A 17,560-nucleotide genomic window follows, 5' to 3' on the forward strand; every position below is an offset into this window, starting at 1 on the left:
TAAAAGTAATGGGGAGGCGAGGGGTGAGATGCTGTTTGTGTGAAGCAGAGGGAATAGACAATGGTAATGCAGTAGATGTAATTTATCTAGATTTTCAAAAGGCCTTTGATAAGGTGCCCCATAATAGACTAATGAATAATGTTATGTCTCCTGGTAGTCCTCTGGTTCCCATAAGTTGGAAATAATCACACTTTCGACTTGGAAAGGCTGGAGCTCTTTGTTTATTTGATTCAGCTTCCATGCTGCCTGGTAAGGACTCCCTGCAGACTGGTGTAGTGTTATGTGTCACCTGATTCTCCAGTGCAGTCATGAATGTGGCCCCCTGGAATACTTGCATATAACAATTAGTCCCTAGCTAATTAGTTCCTAGCTTTTTACAGATAATATAATAATATACAACAAGGTCAGAGAATGTGGAGTCAGGGGACAAGTTGCAGAATGAATTGCTAGATGGCTTCAAGACAGAAAGCAGAGAGTGGGAGTAAAGGGTAGTTATTCAGAGTGGCAGAAGGTGGGATGTGGTGTTCCACAAGGATTAGTGTTGGGACCACTGCTGTTCACAATTTACACTAATGATTTAGACTTTGGAATTAAAAACACAACTTCTAAATTTGTGGATGACACAGGCTGGGGGCGGGGGAGGTGATAGTCAATACTGAGGCGGACTGCAACAAATTACAGGAGGATATTTATAAGCTTGCAGAATGGGCAAACAATTGGCAAATGATGTTCAGCACAGATAAATGGGAGGTACTACATTTTGGTAGGAAGAATAGGGAGGTCACTTATTACTTGGATATTACGAGTCTAGGTGGGATAGAGGAACAAAGGGAGTACAAATAAAACAATCACTAAAGGTTGTGTCACAGGTTAGCAAGGCCATAAAAAAAAGCAAACCAAGCACTAGGTTTATTTTTAGAAGGATATAATTTAAAAGTAGGGAAGTATTACAGACAGATGGTAAGTGGTGTGGGTAACTTCCACTTCTCACCTCCCAATTGACCACAATAGTGTTTTGTTAAAAATGGGGTGTTAGTCCCTGAGTGTTTTAGGGCCAAATAAACAGACAGATGATTTGTTTTCTTACATTTTTATTTAAACAGCAAAACTGGAAAGGTTCGCAACCTTCACCCACTCACACATTCACACACACATACAAGCACATGAATAGATAGAGAGAGGGAAAACAAGGCATAGGATGCAATTAAATTTCAAAGTGATGAAAGAATTTGTGGTTCACAGAAACCTGTTGAATCTTCTTGGGAGGAAAGTCTTTTCATAGGTGCAGGCCTGGATGTTTGCAGTCATGAAATTGCTCAGGTCATGTAGACTTCTGGTGGTCAAAACTTCACTCTGGAGGCCGTGGTCACTTTATAAGTTCTCTGCTGCAGCAAGTTGAAGTATAGTATCAGCAGCAGGGCTTCTTCCTTGTGTTGGACCGATCTCGCAGCCTTTGGCTGAAACTGCCTCCCTGTGGTCTTTTCTTGATCTCCCCTCTCTCTCCAGACGGCTACCTTTTAAGGTAAAAATCTATCACATTTGAGTCTCTGTCAGGTGACACGGGGTCCTCTCACCTGGTGTGATCACACAATGGTCCAGGATATAGAAGCCATTGCTATCTTGGTGCCTGAATGGAGACCATTCTGTCACAATGGTGCTACTTCACACCCATTCATCTGGGTTTGGGCTGTGGAATCAATCTGTCTTTGTTAGTCCCAATCCTGTAGGTAGAAGTCATTAACATTTAATGGGTTCCTTTCAATTTCAATGGGTTTTTCCCAGAAATAATTCAGATGCAGTTAATAAGTTTTGTCTCTGCGGCCTGGCTTTGTGATTGCCAGTACAGGAGGGGTCACTTGCTCTCTATTCCATTTTGTCTGTGGTATAGATGTACCCATTTTCTTGTGGTTCGATTTACCAGTTGATTTATTATCATAATTCCTCCAGTTTATTGTTTATTTCATCATGGCTCCTTCTGAGCATGATAGAAGTTATGCTAAACTTGTATCAAACCTTGGTTAGACCACACTTAAAGTACTGTGTGTTGTTCTGTTTGTCATATTATAAAAAGGATACAGAGGTACTGGAGAGGGTGCAGAGGAGATTTACAAGGATGGTACCAGAAATTCATGGGTATACAAATCAGGAAAGGATGAACAGGCTGGGTCTCTATACTCTTGAAAATAGAAGGCTGAGGGGTGAGCAAATAGAGGTTATTAAAGATTATAAAAGGTTTTGATGGAGTGAATACAAAGAGAAAGTTTTCACTTGTGGGGAAGAACAAAACTAGAGGCCATCAATATAACATAGTTACCAAGAAATCCAGTAGGGAATTCAGAAGAAACTTCTTTGCCCAAAGAGTGGTGAGAATGTGGAACTCTCTACTACAGGGAATGGTTGAAGCAAATAGTATAGATCCATTTAAGGGGAAGCTGGACAGGCATATGAGGGAGAAGGGAATAAAGGGTTATTAAAGATTTAGATGAGCAAAGACAGGAGGAGGCTCGCATGGAGCATAAATGTTGGCATGGACTGGTTGGGTAGCGAATTCCACAGGCTCACCACTCTCTGGGTGAAGAAATTTCTCCTCAGTCCTGAAAGGGTTACTCTGTATCCTGAGACTATGACCCCTGGTTCTGGACTCCCCCACCATTAGGAACATCCTTCCTGCATCTACCCTGTCAAGTCCTGTTAGAATTTTATAGGTTTCTATGAGATCCCCCCTCACTCTTCTGAAGTCCAGCAAATATAATCCTAACCAACTCAATCTCTCCTCATACGTCAGTCCCGCCATCCCAGGAATCAGTCTGGTAAACCTTCGCTACACTCCCTCTATAGCAAGAACATCCTTCCTCAGATAAGGAGACCAAAACTGCACACAATATTTCAAGTGTGGCTTCACCAAGACTCTGTATAATTGCAGCAAGACATCCGTGCTCCTATACTCGAATCCTCTCGCTATGAAGGCCAACATACCATTTGCCTTTTTTACAGTCTGCTGCACCTGCATGCTTACCTTCAGCGACTGATGTACAAGAACACCCAGGTCTTGTTGCATATTCCCCTCTCTCAGTTTATAGCCATTCAGATAATAATCTGCCTTCCTGTTTTTGCTACCAAAGTGGATAACCTCATATTTATCCACATTATAGTGCATCTGCCATGCATTAACCCACTCACTCAACTTGTCCAAATCACCCTGAAGCCTTTCTGCATCCTCCTCACAACTCACCCTCCCACCCAGCCTTGTGTCATCTGTAAATTTGGAGATATTACATTTAGTTCCCTCATCTAAATTATTAATGTATATTGTGAATAGCTGGGGTCCTAGCACCAATCCCTGCAGTACCCCACTAGTCACTGCCTGCCATTCGGAAAAAGACCCGTTTATTCCCACTCTTTGTTTTCTGTCTGCCAACCAATTTTCTGTCCATTGCAATACACTACCCCAATCCCATGCGCTTTAATTTTACATGCTAATCTCTTTATGGGACTTTGTCGAAAGCCTTCTGAAAGTCCAAATAAACCACATCCTCCGGCTCCCCCTCATCAACTCTACTAGTTACATCCTCGAAGAATTCCAGTAGATTTGTCAAGCATGATTTCCGTTCATAAATCCATGCTGACTCTATCTAATTCTATCACTGTTCTCTAAGTGCTCTGCCATAAAATCTTTAATAATGGACTCTAGAATTTTCCCCACAACCGACTGATCTTTAATTCTCTGTTTTCTCTCTCCCTCCCTTTTTAAATAGTGGGGTTACATTAGCTACCCTCCAATCTGTAGGAACTGTTCCAGAGTCTATAGAATCTTGGAAAATGACCATCAAAGTATGGTCATCTTGGAAGATGACCAAAGTAGTTGGTCAGCCATTTCTTTGTTCCACATAATAAATTCCCCTGTTTCTGACTGTAAGGGACCTACATTTGTCTTCACCAATCTTTTTCTCTTCACATCCCTTAGAAACTTTTACAGTCAGTTTTTATGTTCCCCGCAAGCTTACTCTCGTACTCTATTTTCCCCTTCTTAAAAATCCCTTAGTACTCCTTTGCTGAATTCTAAACTGCTCCCAATCCTCAGGTCTGTTGTTTTTTCTGGCAAATTTATATCCCTCTTCTTTGGATCTAATGCTATCTCTAATTTCCCTTGTAAGCCATGGTTTGGCTACCTTTCCCGTTTTACTCTCTGGCATGTTCAACCATTTCTCAAAGTATCGCAGCTCACATTCACTTTTCAGAAATCTCCCACTACTTCTTGCAGCCACAGTGCACCTTCTCTTTAAGAGGTGCAGGCTGCCTTTAAGGAGCATTAGCCACTTGCAATATTGGGCCCCCTGCTGATTCATGTAGTCAATGAACAGTGCGGGTAGCACTGGCTGCATATAGAGATCATTTAAAAGAACAGGTAGCATCAATTTCATGCGCTATTTGCACCGCAATGAATGGGTGCAGGTTAATTGTGTACAGCAATATCCACACCTGTTTCCAGAGTTCAAGCCAATTTACTGACCCCAATGTCATATTCAGTTCGATAAAGGCTATTCTACTACTGTCAAACGTATTCATTAATTGCCAATTTACAGTTACTATTTGATTGGGATTTGAATGGAGATGTGCCCTGTTTTCTATCTCATTGTTCCTCTTTCATAATCAATTCTCACTCTTTAAAAACAGACAGCTGTTGCTTCTTTTTTCTTTCTGCTTGACTTCCTCTGACAATGAATTGTTTTTATTTTTCATTCCCTTGCCACTCACTGTAGCATTGAGCAACAAGAAGAGAATTCTGCTGCTGCAACCAACATTTGATGTGATATTTGCTTTCCAAGTTTAACAAGTTTAAAATGCGCAGATTGTATTTCAGATTTGATTGGGCTTGCATTTGGTTGTGCAACAACTGAGAGATGTAATTGTTCCAATGGCTGATGGGTTTGAAGCCAGCCAGATTAATGGCTTGAAAGCCTCTCTTCCTACTGGCTACAAGGATGTGAAGGACATGAGTTTGGCCAGCACTCTCATGCTCCCACTCTCTCCCACCCTCTTCCCCCAAGGCCATGTAATCTCTTGGGAGAGGCAAAACATTCATCCCAGCTCTTATTTTTTGATGTTATAGTGTCTATTAATGAATAGTTCACTGGAGATGGTGATTTACCCATGAAATTTAATCAGTGACCTTCTACTTGTCACCAAGTAAGTACTATGGGTTTCATAGTTGTAGCAACAAGTAATTTTTTTTTTTGGTTGGAATTTTAGTCCAAGATGCTGTGTCTTATTTTTCTGAGCTTAGAGCTCATTTCCTCTGCAGCCACATTGAGTCTCTTAGCTTTAATCATATTCAGGTTGTGATTACTGAGCAATGTTTATCCACCAATTAATTGATTTTCACTCAATTCCTGAAATTGTATGATATGAACTTCTCAATAAAATTTCTGGGTATTCTGATGAACTGGATAGGGATCAATCCAGCAAGTTATTGCTGACGATGCATCTATCCAGATGTTTGGTGTAGAAATGTCTGTTGTAGAAATATCTGGCAAAGACACTCATGGGCTTACTTGAGATCTGCACATATTCCAAACCTGATGCAAGTTCCCTGTAAAAGTACATGTTGCGCTTTTAGAAAGGAAGATTGTAAGCTCTGGGTCAGCTCTCCTGATACAGCATATGTCACTGGTGCTGGTAGCATTGACACCCTTTTGAACTTCCCTGCTAACCTGTAAATTTCATTGGAACATTTTACCTTAAAATCATAAATCCTATTACCATCTATAATTGTAGAATAAGCTTCTTTTTATATATATGTTACGACCTGTGAGTAAGTTGACTAGGGGTCCCTTTTAGCCTTCACCTGCTCTTATTGTAACAGGGCTTTGTTTAAACACACTGTGTTTTTAGTTCCCCCTTGGTGAATCCTTGTTCACCGCTTTCCAATTATAAGGCAAAGAAATGAGCACTGACAGGCTTTCTTAGGTTTAAAGAAGAAAAGTGAAATTTATTAAAACTTAAACTCTAACTCGGTTAACGCCTACGGATACATGCCGCACCCCACGCTAACATACGTATGCGATACGCACATGCAAATAGAGACAGAAAAGAGCAGAAGAAAAATAGTGGAGAGGTTTGAGGCATCTCTGAAGAGGGGTTTTTGTTACTGTGCTTCCAGCTCGCTGTAGTCCTTGCTTGTAGGTAATTCTTGCTTTTCGTTGGGGCCCAGCATTCTTCTTAAACCTTGTTCACTGTCGGAGACTTTTCTCTCTCGGGGTTCATATGTCTTCAATGGATTCCGAAGCTGGTGAGAGCGAGATGAGAGCAGACAGGAGAGAGATGTTCTTAGTCCAGGAGCAAAGAGCTTTCTGTCTTCAAACACTGTTTCTCCAATTTAAAACTCCCCTAGTTGGCCAGTAGGTGGTCACGTGACTGACTGGTTTGACCAGGTCTCTTCTGTGTATTGGGGCAGGGACTGGTTCCTTTGTTCCAACACTGTCTGCTAGTATGAAATAAAATGTCTTTCCAGCCAGGGGCTTGGCAACCCCTTGTAATAGGCCTTCTTTTAATCCTAGTAACAATATTAAAATGTTAATGTCCATGTGCCTCATTCTTGGCAGGTGGGGGCCTGCATTATATATAACTAGTGTTAAACCAGGTATTGCTCAATAAATAGCTCATGTCAGCAGTTTCTCACTTGTTTGTTTGACTGCTGTCTGCAGCAAGTGAGGGAAAGTTAACAGATGTGACAGGTCATCCTGGACCACTGTTGCATATCTCCTACAGGATAGATTGACAAGTCAGCTGGGAGCTGTGTTTTTTAATATAGCCAGGAGCATGGACAGAAAAGAAAATACCTTAAAAAGAGTAAATTCTGCTGATTTGCCTTTGAGGTGATTAGTATCGTAGTGTTCAAGGGGATGCAAGATTTAACAGTGAACTGAAATGGTTTGCTTCTGTTTCTATCTAGATCAGCCAGTGGAAGAATTTCCATGTGGAACTGCGCTTCCTTCGCGGGCATGTCCAAATGGAACTATTTGTAAAGGATACTGGACTGGACCCAACTATGGAATTACAAATTTTGACAATATCCTGTTTGCTGTGCTCACTGTCTTCCAGTGTATCACCATGGAAGGGTGGACTGACATTCTGTACAATGTAAGTAGCGTTTAATCACTACAAAGCTTCAGAAGTGGCTGCCGTTGGGGGTTGCTAAGGTGACCTGTTCTGGGCTTGCACCAGGAAGGTCTGTGGACTAGTATGGAACTTAAGTTTCCAGACTTTCATCAGAGCTGAAATAATTAGAATTGCGAGTGCACATAGCAAAATGTAGGTTTGGCATCTATCTTTCAGATATTGGACTGTAGTCCAGCCTGTTCCAGTGGCCAGGTTTATGTTAAAGATCCCATAGTGTTATTCAAATAAACAGAGTAGTTTCTTTTGGTGTTGTAACCAATATTCCTTTCTCAAGCAATACTATGAGAGAACAGATTAACTGATCTTTCATGTGATATGTCGCTGGCATAGAAGGACAGTGACATTTTGTTTACTGAACCACAGTCACTGTAGTTCACCAGCAATTCATTGCACAATGCACTTTGAAACTTTTTCACATGCTGAGGTGCTAAAAGAAATTGCAAGTGTTATTGTTAAGCCAGAATAGATCAATTAAAGAAACCATAACCAAATCATGTAAAATCTGACTTTGGATAACATTCCAGCTATCACTTGCATTGATGACCATAATATTATGCTAGAGGGCAAGAAATCAATCCCTTGATTATACTAGATATTAAGCTGTTCATACGCACCAAGTCACTCATACTTGATGTACTGTTATATGCAATTAAAATTGAATTTAAAGTCTAATATTTTTATAATGTTCTCTATTTTTATACCATGTTGTGCAACTATATATGAAACAATCATATTTACTTTCTATTTTTATAAGCAAAAATACCCATAAAAGATAGCTTGGAGTCTTAAATCTCTAACCTAACAACATCCAATATGTTAATGGTAAAAACCTGTATACGGTTGAAAGAAAATATAAGTTGGGAGTGTTGCTTTTAAGATAATTGCTTCACACTGTTCTGTTGCAAAATTTAGATGCAGGGGTAAAGCTTGTAAAGAATAGGAGCGAAGATGAAGTAAGTTGAGAAGAAGTTGTTATACTGCTGGAGGGAGAAAGAATGGTAATAAGTAAGGAGCGTAATGGTTTTGTAGTGCAGGGAATGGAAGAGTTAGAGGAGAAGATTGTGCAATAAGCCTTATTTTAAACCCAGCTAGGATGAAGGAAAAGGAAGGTTGTGTGGGACAGTGTCTTTGAAATTTAGGAGAAACAAGAAAGGAATGTTCAGAGGAGCATCAAACATGGTATTGATAAAAGAAACCTTGCAATGTCTGTTGGTGTTCATCTCACTAGCAACCAACAATCTAACTGTTCTACCAATGTTTAAGCTCTGTTACTGGTTGGCACTTGGGGGGTAAACACCAAGTGTTTCATACTGTGTTCACCTCACTGCATTTTGGTTTTAACAAATGCGCATAAAAAAGACTCTGGAGGGGGGTGCCATCATTGTGTGAACTTAAATTGATGTTACAGAACCGGGAAAACTGAGGTCCAGATATAGCTTTGAGACATTTTAGTGAATATGATATATGTTTGCTGAAGCAATCAGTCAAAAGCAGGAATACATTGTCGTCAGAGGGCATTTTTGTAATTTAATTTTGCACACATTAGGCTTCTTAGAAGGTCAGCAACTCTTCCATTGTTCATCAGATTGCCTGTTTATCAAATAGGTAAAGGAAAATCATTCAACTTCCCTTTTGCCCCTTCCGTATTAGACCGCAGGTACATTCTGTTAGATGTTAAATAAGTTTCTGTCACATAACCAAAATTACTGCAATGGGAACATACTATTTTTTTTACTGTACTGGAAAGACAGTGAGCACTGTAATAACTGGTGCCCCTCTTTGTGCTGTCACTAGCTGCCTTTTGCATTGTGTGTTGTCAACAAATCTTGTACATTATTACTGCGCTTGGAGAAACAGCAATTGGAAATTTGCTTCAAGCAGCAGGAACAACAGCCTGTGTTGGAGCATGTCAATAACTTAAGATGCTTAATTACCTTGTGTGGTTTTGCCTTTTTGGACAGCATGTATGGAGCAATGAAGAAGTGATATATCAGAAAAAGAGATAACAATAGAGTCTGCAAATATTGCCGGACCAAATAGACCAGGAAGCTCCCAGGGTTGTTCACCAGCATGTGTTAAATTGGCTGGTCTTAGGCAGGGCAGTGACTCTAGTGGCTTTTGGTTACCATTCCATTGATCCGTGCTAGGAAGTGATTGTGTGGACCTTGTGTGAGGATAAAATTGTGTTTAGCTATGCTGACCTCCATTGTTGAGTCGCCTGTCAACACTCATTCACTAGACTCACAAAAAGTGCTGTATCTCTCTATGTCTATGGCTCAAACTGCTGTCTCATCTTGTGTATCCACCGATTAGCTGAACCCTACACACCACTGAGGTCCTAAGTTCGATCGGCTGCCTGCCTTGCGTTTTCTGCTGTCAACTACGACAGCAGTAGAGGTGCTTTCATTGGCACCAGTTTCCTTGGGTTTGTGAGAAGATGATCAATCAGGGTTCCCAATCCTAATTGCTATTCAGTGACCTTTACTTGAAGAGCATATTTTTGGAAGTTGGGCAATGAAAGCCCTTTAGTTATCATGATAACAACTACTGTTGTAACTCACTTAACATAGTAAACAGGCCAAGGTGCTTCACAAATACAAAGTTGGATGCTGAGCAGTAGCAAGAAGAGAATTAGGGGAAGTGGCTGAAAATATGGCTGGGGAGGTAGGGTTTGAAGAGGCATTTGAAAGTGGAAGAGTGGAAAAAGGTTAGGGCCAAGATTGCTGAAAGCTTTGCCATCAGTGGTAGAGCAGGGGGAGGGGAGAATGCAAAGGAAAACAGAATCAGATGAGTGGAGGGTTTATGTCTTAACAAAAGGACTAAAGGAGGTTCTCGAGTTTGGTGGGATGAGGCTGAAGAGAGCTTTTTAAATAAGAAGGATTTTCAATTCAATATGTTGCCAAGTCATGCCACAAGGTGTCCTGGAGACATCTGAGATCACGCATTTGGCACCAGCTAGACCTTATCATTACCAGACGTACCATCCTCAACAGTGTCTTCATCACTCTTAGCTATCACAGTGCTGACTGTGACACTGAACACTCCCTGGTGTGGAGCAAGGTCAGGCTTCAGCCAAGGAAGCTATACCACGCCACGAGGAAAGGTCATCCTCAGATCAACACTTGCCCTACCACTGACCCAGGTAGGACCCAGGAGTTCCTCAACATGCTCGATCGGGCTCTTTTGGACAACAATGCCCAAGGCTAGAGTGCGGTGTCAAAGTGGGATTATCTGCGCGTCACCATCTATAACTCTGCACTCATTGCATACGGGAAAAGAGATTGGAGGAATGCTTGCTGGTTTGAGGCTTATTGGACTGAAGTGGACTCAGTTACTGCAACCAAGAGGAAAGCCCTCTTGAACTACAAGCAAGTCCTCAACAAACAAAACCTAGATGCTCTCAGAGCTACCAGAATCAAGTCTCAGCAGACCTCTCGGCCCTGCGCCAATCAATATTGGTTGAAACTCTGCAACAGCATACTATCTGCTGCTAAATCCGGGGATGCTAGAGGGATGTATAAAGGAATTAAGACATGCAGCAACAAAATCAGCTTCCTTGAAGACAAAGACAAGGGTGATTATCACTGAACATAGCAAGCAGGTGGAAAGGTGGGTGGAGCATTACCTCGAACTCTATGCAACGGAGAACGTTGTCACTGAAGAAGCTCTCAATGCCATTCCAGACCTTCCTGTTATGGAGTAGCTGGACAGTGAGCCCATTATAGTAGAGCTCAACAAGACTGTCTCGCGAGTGGTAAAGCCCCAGGCAATGAATGCATTCGAGCTGAAATCATCAAAAGTGGAAAACTGCAGCTGCAGCACCTCCATGAACTTCTGTGTCTCTGCTGGAAGGAAAGATCTGCACCGCAAGACATGTGTGAACAAGGGGGAATTGCAGTGACTGCAACAATTACCAAGGCATCTCCTTGCTAAGTATTGTGAGGAAAGTCTTCGCTCGTGTTGCTGTGACTGGTTTGCAGACACTGGTGTCACGCATCTATTCTGAGTCTCATTGCGGCTTCGGAGTTGGCAGATCGACAGTTGACATGATTTTCTCACTCTGGCAGTTATAGGAGAAGCACCACAAACAGCGCAGACCACTCTACATTGCCTTGATAGACCTCACCAAAGCCTTTGATCTCGGCAGCAGAGACAGACTCTTCAAACTGCTGTGGAAAATAAGCTGTCCTCATGGATTCCTGGGCATCACTTTTTCTTTCCACGAGAACATGCACAGTTCCATCAGTTACAACAGAGCAACATCAGACGCTTTCAAGATCAGCAGCGGGGTAAAGCTGGGCTGCACCTTGGCACCAACTCTCTTTGGCATATATATCTCCATGCTGCAATTGTACGCCTTCGGCAACTCAAATGAGGGTGTCTACCTGCATGCCAGGGCTGGCATCAAGCTGTTCAACCTGGCAAGATTGTGTGCCAAGACCAAAGTGCATAAAGTCCTAATCTGTGAGTTGTTGTTAGCTGATGACATCCCATACTTGTAAATCGGTTCTCCTGGGCCTGCAAGGAGTTTGGACTGACAATCAGCGTCAGGAAGACCAAAGTTATGGGTCAGGACGTAGAGACTCCACCTTCCATCAACATCGACAACTCTGGAAGTCACCGATAGCTTCACATATCTTGGATCAACAATCACCAGCAGCCTGTTACTTGGTGCCAAAGTCAGCACCAGGATTGCCACGGCTGCAGCTGTCATGTCAAAGTTGAGCAGGCGAGTGTGGACCATCAGCAACCTAACCAAAAATACAAAGCTCCGTGTGTACCAGGCTTGTGTTCTCAGCAATAATAAAAGCAAAATACTGCAGATGCTGGAAATCTGAAATAAAAACAGAAAGTGCTGGAAACACTCAGCATCTGTGAAGAGAGAAACAGAGTTAACGTTTCATGTCTATCACAGTATTTCCAGAGCTTTCTGTTTTTGTTATTGTGTTCTCAGCACCTTCCTTTACAGTCGCAAAGTGTGGAGAATTTTTGCAAGCCAATTAAAGCAGATGAACAGCTTCCACCTCCGCTGCCTTAGACAAATATTGGGCATCTCCTGGCAGGACAGAGTGCCAAATACTGAAGTACACCAGTGTGCAGGGATCCCCAGCATGTTTGCCCTCTTGAATCAGCGGCAACTCCGTTGGCTGAGTCATGTGAGCTTGGTCGCATCCCTAACGACATGCTCTATGGCGAGCTTGCTATCAGCCTGAGACCAACAGGTCACCCACTTCTGCGATTCAAGGTTGTCTGCAAGCAAGACCTCAAGTTGACCGGGCTCAGAGTCAATGAATGGGAAGCCCTTGCTGCTGACTGGAGTGCCCAGAGATGAACAGTCAAAAAGGGTGTGGAAAAAGCAGAGGACAAAAGAAGTGACCAGATGGCGGTAAGGAGAGCCCGGCGGAAGGAAAAAATATCAGTCTACCTCGTGCCAATGCTATTTATCTGTGCCAACTGCGGAAGGGATTGCTACTCATGAGTCAGCCTCTACAGCCACAACAGGCAATGTTCAGTCCAGAAGTGACATACACCCTCGGTGCAGTCCATATTCTGCAGAGATGGACGGATGCCATCATGTTGCTGAATGTGGAGCAAATGGAGATATTTGAGAGCAGGAGTGATAGAGGAGTAAGGCTTGGGTAATAACCTGATTGAGTTTGAGAAGGTGACCGATGTAGTGGGTGATGGGAATGCAGTGGATGTGGTGCACATGGACTTTCAGGAGGCCTTTGAAAAGGTACCACATAAGGGATTGTTTGAGAAGATTACGGGATATGGAATTAGAAGAAAGATAGCAAATTGGGTTCAAAACTCCTTTTTTAGCTGTTCGTGGGATGTGGATATCACTGACAAGGCCAGCACTTATTACCCATCCCTAATTGCCCTTGAGAAGGAAGTGGAGAACTGCCTTCTTGAACTGCTGCAGTCTGTGTAGTGTACGTTAGAAGAGAGGAAACAGACAGTACAGGTTAATGGCAGTTTCTCATTTGTAAGTGGGTAGCAGTGTCCCACATGATTCTGTTCTGAGACTAATTGTGTTCACTGTGTACACTAATGATTTGGATGTAGGGTTAGAGGGAGTGGTGTCCAGATTAGCAGGTTATAAAATAGGAAATGTAGTAAAGAATTCTGAGGACCAAAGGGGATTAGTGATGGTTGAAAAGACAAAAAAGTGGAAGATGGAGGTCAATGTTAGTAAATTTGAGGTGGTTATATTTGGTTTTACAAATTATGAATATTTTGAAAGCTGTCTGTGGAAGAGCAGAAGGACTTGGGGTTCAGGTGCACAAAATATTAAAAGTAGCATGTCAAGTGGATAAATCTATAAAAACTGAATGAAATACTAGGTTTTATTGCAAGACATAGAGGATATAAACATCAAGATATAATGGTGTTAACACCAAAGTAAGACTACAGTTAGAATTCTATGTGCAGTTTAAGTTTCCCTGCTATCCGAATTATGTTGAAACAACAGAGAGGGCAGATTTACTAGCATGCTGCCTGGCACGAAAAAATACAAAATGAAGAAAGACTTAATAAATTTGGGGTTCTTTTCATGAGAACAGAGAAAATGAAGCAGTGATTGCATAGAATCACAGCATGATACAGCATAGAAGGAGGCTATTCGGACCATTGTGTCTGTACTGGCTTTTGAAAGAGCTATCCAATTAGTCCCACTCCCCTGCACTTCACCCATAGCTCTGCAAATTTTCCCACCAAGCATTTATCCACTTCCCTTTTGAAAGTTAATGTTGAACCGACTTCCACCATCCTTTCAGAAAGTGCATCACAGATTCTCATAATTCATTAAATAAAGAATTGTTTTTTCATGTTGCCACTGCTTCTTTTGCCAATTACCTTAAATCTGTGCCCTCGGGTTACTCACCTGTCTGCCACTGGAAGCATTTTCTCCTTATTTATTCTTATCACAACCCTTTATGATATTAAACACCTCTAACAAATCTCCACTTAATCTTCTCGACCTTAAGGACAATAAGCCCAGTTCTCTCAGTCACTCCATGTAATTGAAGTATACCCAAGTCCAGGTCATTAATATATATCAAAAAGAGCAGTGGTCCCAAAACTGACCCCCAGGGGACCCCACTGCACACTTGCCACCGGTTTGTAAAAGAACCATTCACCACTACTCTCGGCTTTCTGTCCCTTAGCCAATTTTGTATCCGCGCATCCACTGCCCATTATCCCATGGACTTCAATTTCACAAATAAATCTATGATGTGGTGCTTTATCAAACTTCTTTTGAAAGTTCATATATATAACTTCACTGCACTATCCTCATCAACTAGCTCTGTGACTTCGACAAAGAATTTAATCAAATCAGGTAAACGCAATTTGCCTTTATAAATACATGCTGGCTTTCATTTATAGCCCATATTTTTCCAAGTGGCAATTAATTTTGTCCCAGATTAATGTTTCTAAACATTTCCCCCCACCACATTAGGTTGACTGGCCTGTAGTTGCCAGGTTTATCCCTCACTCCTTTTCTAAACAGGAGTCTTAATATTTGCAATCCTTGGGTATCACTCCCAAATCTCAGGAGGATTGGAAGATTGTGTCCACAACCTCTGCAATCTCCAGCCTTAGTTCCTTAAGCAATCTGGGATGCATCCCGTCTAGACCTGATGTCTGTGCCACATTGAGTGCTGCCAACCTTTTAAGTACCTCCTTATCTTTTTTTTTTAATCCCAGCCAATTCCCTTACTACCTGCTCCTTTACTGTGACATTGGCAGCATCCTCTTCCTTGGTGAAGACAGCTGCAAAGCACTCCTTCAGTACCTCAGCCATGCCTTCTGCCTCCACAAGAAGTTCTCCTTTTTGTTTCCTAATTAACCCCACCTTTTGTTTGACTACATTTTTACAATTTATATGTTTACAAAAGAGTTTAGAGTTCTCTTTTCTGTTACCTGCTAATCTATTCTCATATACTTTCTTTACCCTGTAGTTTTTGCATTCAGCTTGGTTCGCTACTGAATTATGAACCCAACAGATTTGTCAACTGCGATTACCCTATTTCCTCTCATAATTCCATGTTGACTCTGATTAATTTTGTTTTGATTTTCTTAGTGCCCTGTTACCACGTACCAAATAATAGATTCCAGCATTTTGCCTATTACCGATGTTAGGCTAACTGGCCTATAATTCCTCATTTTCTCTCTTCCTTCTTTCTTAAATATCAGGGTTATGTTTGCTACCTTCCAATCCTTGGGAACCGTTATGGAATCTGAAGAATTCTGGAAGATCAAAACCAATGCATCCACTATGTCTGCATTCCTCATTCTTGCTAGACCCTTGCTTCCTCATTATCTCTGGAATTTTTTTGTGTCTTCTACCATAAGACAGATACAAAGTAATTTGTTTAATGTCTCTGCCATTTCCTTATTCCCCATTATAATTTCACCTGTCTCTGCCTCCAATGTGCCCACATTTATTTTCACTAATCTCTTCCTATTTACATACCTATCGAAATGTTTACAACTTTTTATGTCTCCTGTGAGTCTACTCTCATATTCTCTTTTCTATAAAGAGAAATAGATGTAAGATTAAAGGTAAGACATTTTAAACAGAGAGCAAGGGAAGTGTTTTTAAACAGAGAGCTATGAGGCTGTGGAATGCAAAACTAGAGATAGTGATTGAAGTAGAGACTGTCTGAACATTTAACAATAAGTTAAATAGCTAGTTGATAGAATGGGGAATGAAAGGATATAGGAACAGAGCAGGCATGTAGGATTAGGACTACTGTTCATGTATGTAAAGTGAGTAACATAATTGCAATGCAACTTCAAAGAGCCAAAGGAATAAAGGCTATTTCTAACATGCTAAATAAACCAGTGCTAGCTGACAGATGATGTTTGCTATTGGTGTAAGCCTTAAAAAATTCAAGAGTGGGAGAAATGAATTATGACACTTTCAAGCTATGCATAATGATTCCTGAACAGTACCAAAGCTAAAATGTCCTCTGAAAATGACCTTGGAGGTCCTGGAAGACTACAGTGACTGATAATTGGTTTTGATAGAATCGAGGAACCATCACGTTGTGGTGTCAGATAGTGCTTGTTAATAATTGAGACCACTAAGATGGAGCAAGGAAAATAGAAAAAAATTAGAACAAAGCAATCTACCCTCATAAATAAAGTTTTTCATTTCTCAACACATGATTTTTAATGGGTTGTTTCATTTTAGAATTTGACTTTATGTATCATGGGCAATGTAAACCGAGTTTGAGGTGAGTGAAGGGTAGAGAGGGAGACGAATTGTAGGTGTTATCCTGTGTTTCCTCGCTACACCAAGAAATTTAGGGTGCTAAAATCTCAGTTGTTGTGCATTGCACTTCCTTCCAGTAAAAGCCTAGATAAGAATAGCTAATATTTATTAATAATTAATAATAAATAAGAACAGCTAATTTGTATTTAGAAATAGTGAGGCCAAATTGGAGGTACTGTATTCTGTATAGAATTCACTATCACCCCTGTGCTTGCTGACCTACATTAGCTTCATGACTGGCAACATCTTGGTCTTAAATTTCTTATCCTTATTTTCAAATCCCCCCTGGCATTGTCCATCCCTATCTCAGTAACCCTCCTCCTACAAGATCTCTGCCCTCATTCAATTCTCACCTCTTGGTGCATACCGATTTTCATCACTCCACCATTGATGGCCATGCCTTTGGCTACCTCGACCCTAAGCTCTGGAATTCCTTCCCTAAAGGTGCTATATAAATAAAAGTAATATAGTAAAACGTCCCAAGGTTCTTCACAGGAGTGTTATCAAACAAAATGATCAAACCGAGCCACATAAAGAGATAGTAGGACCGGTGACCAAAAGCTTGCTCAAAGAGGTAGGTTTCAAGCAGCATCTTAAAGGAAGAAAGAGAGGTAGGGAGTCAGAGAGGTTAGGAAGGGCATTCCAGGGTTTAGGGCCATGGTAGCTGAAGGTACAGCCACCAATGATGAAACGATTAAAATTGGGGATGCCCAAGATTCCAGAATTAAATGAGTGCAGATATCTCAGAGGGTTGTGGGACTGGAGGAGATTACAGAGATAGGGAGGGCTGAGATCATGGAAGGATTTGAAAATAAGGATGAGAATTTTAAAATCAAGACGCTGCTTGACCTAGAGCTAATGTGGGCCAACGTGACGGGTGATGGATGAATGGCACTTGGTACAAGTAATGACGTGGGCAGCAGAGTTTTGGATGACAGCAAGATTATGGAGGGTAGAATGTGGGAGGCTAGTCAGGAGTGCATTGGAATAAAGTCAAGAGGTAAAAAAGGCATGAATGTAAATGCAGGTTGTTTTTAGAAATCTGTAAAGCATATATTGAAGTCAATTAACAAGTCTAAGTGTAAGCAATCTTATACA

The 17,560-nt window shown here is 41.4% G+C and overlaps 1 protein-coding gene across 1 annotated transcript in view; it reads left to right on the forward strand.

The window, feature by feature from the left end:
• cacna1ba (calcium channel, voltage-dependent, N type, alpha 1B subunit, a) overlaps window positions 1–17,560 on the forward strand; it is a 621,742-nt gene that overhangs the window by 261,574 nt on the left and 342,608 nt on the right. The window contains exon 7 of the mRNA XM_068012672.1: window positions 6,953–7,140. Coding sequence (XP_067868773.1) covers window positions 6,953–7,140 — 188 coding nt within the window. The remainder of the gene's footprint in view (window positions 1–6,952; window positions 7,141–17,560) is intronic.

Source organism: Heterodontus francisci, chromosome 32 (assembly GCF_036365525.1).
Source record: "Heterodontus francisci isolate sHetFra1 chromosome 32, sHetFra1.hap1, whole genome shotgun sequence".
Classification (NCBI taxonomy): domain Eukaryota; kingdom Metazoa; phylum Chordata; class Chondrichthyes; order Heterodontiformes; family Heterodontidae; genus Heterodontus; species Heterodontus francisci.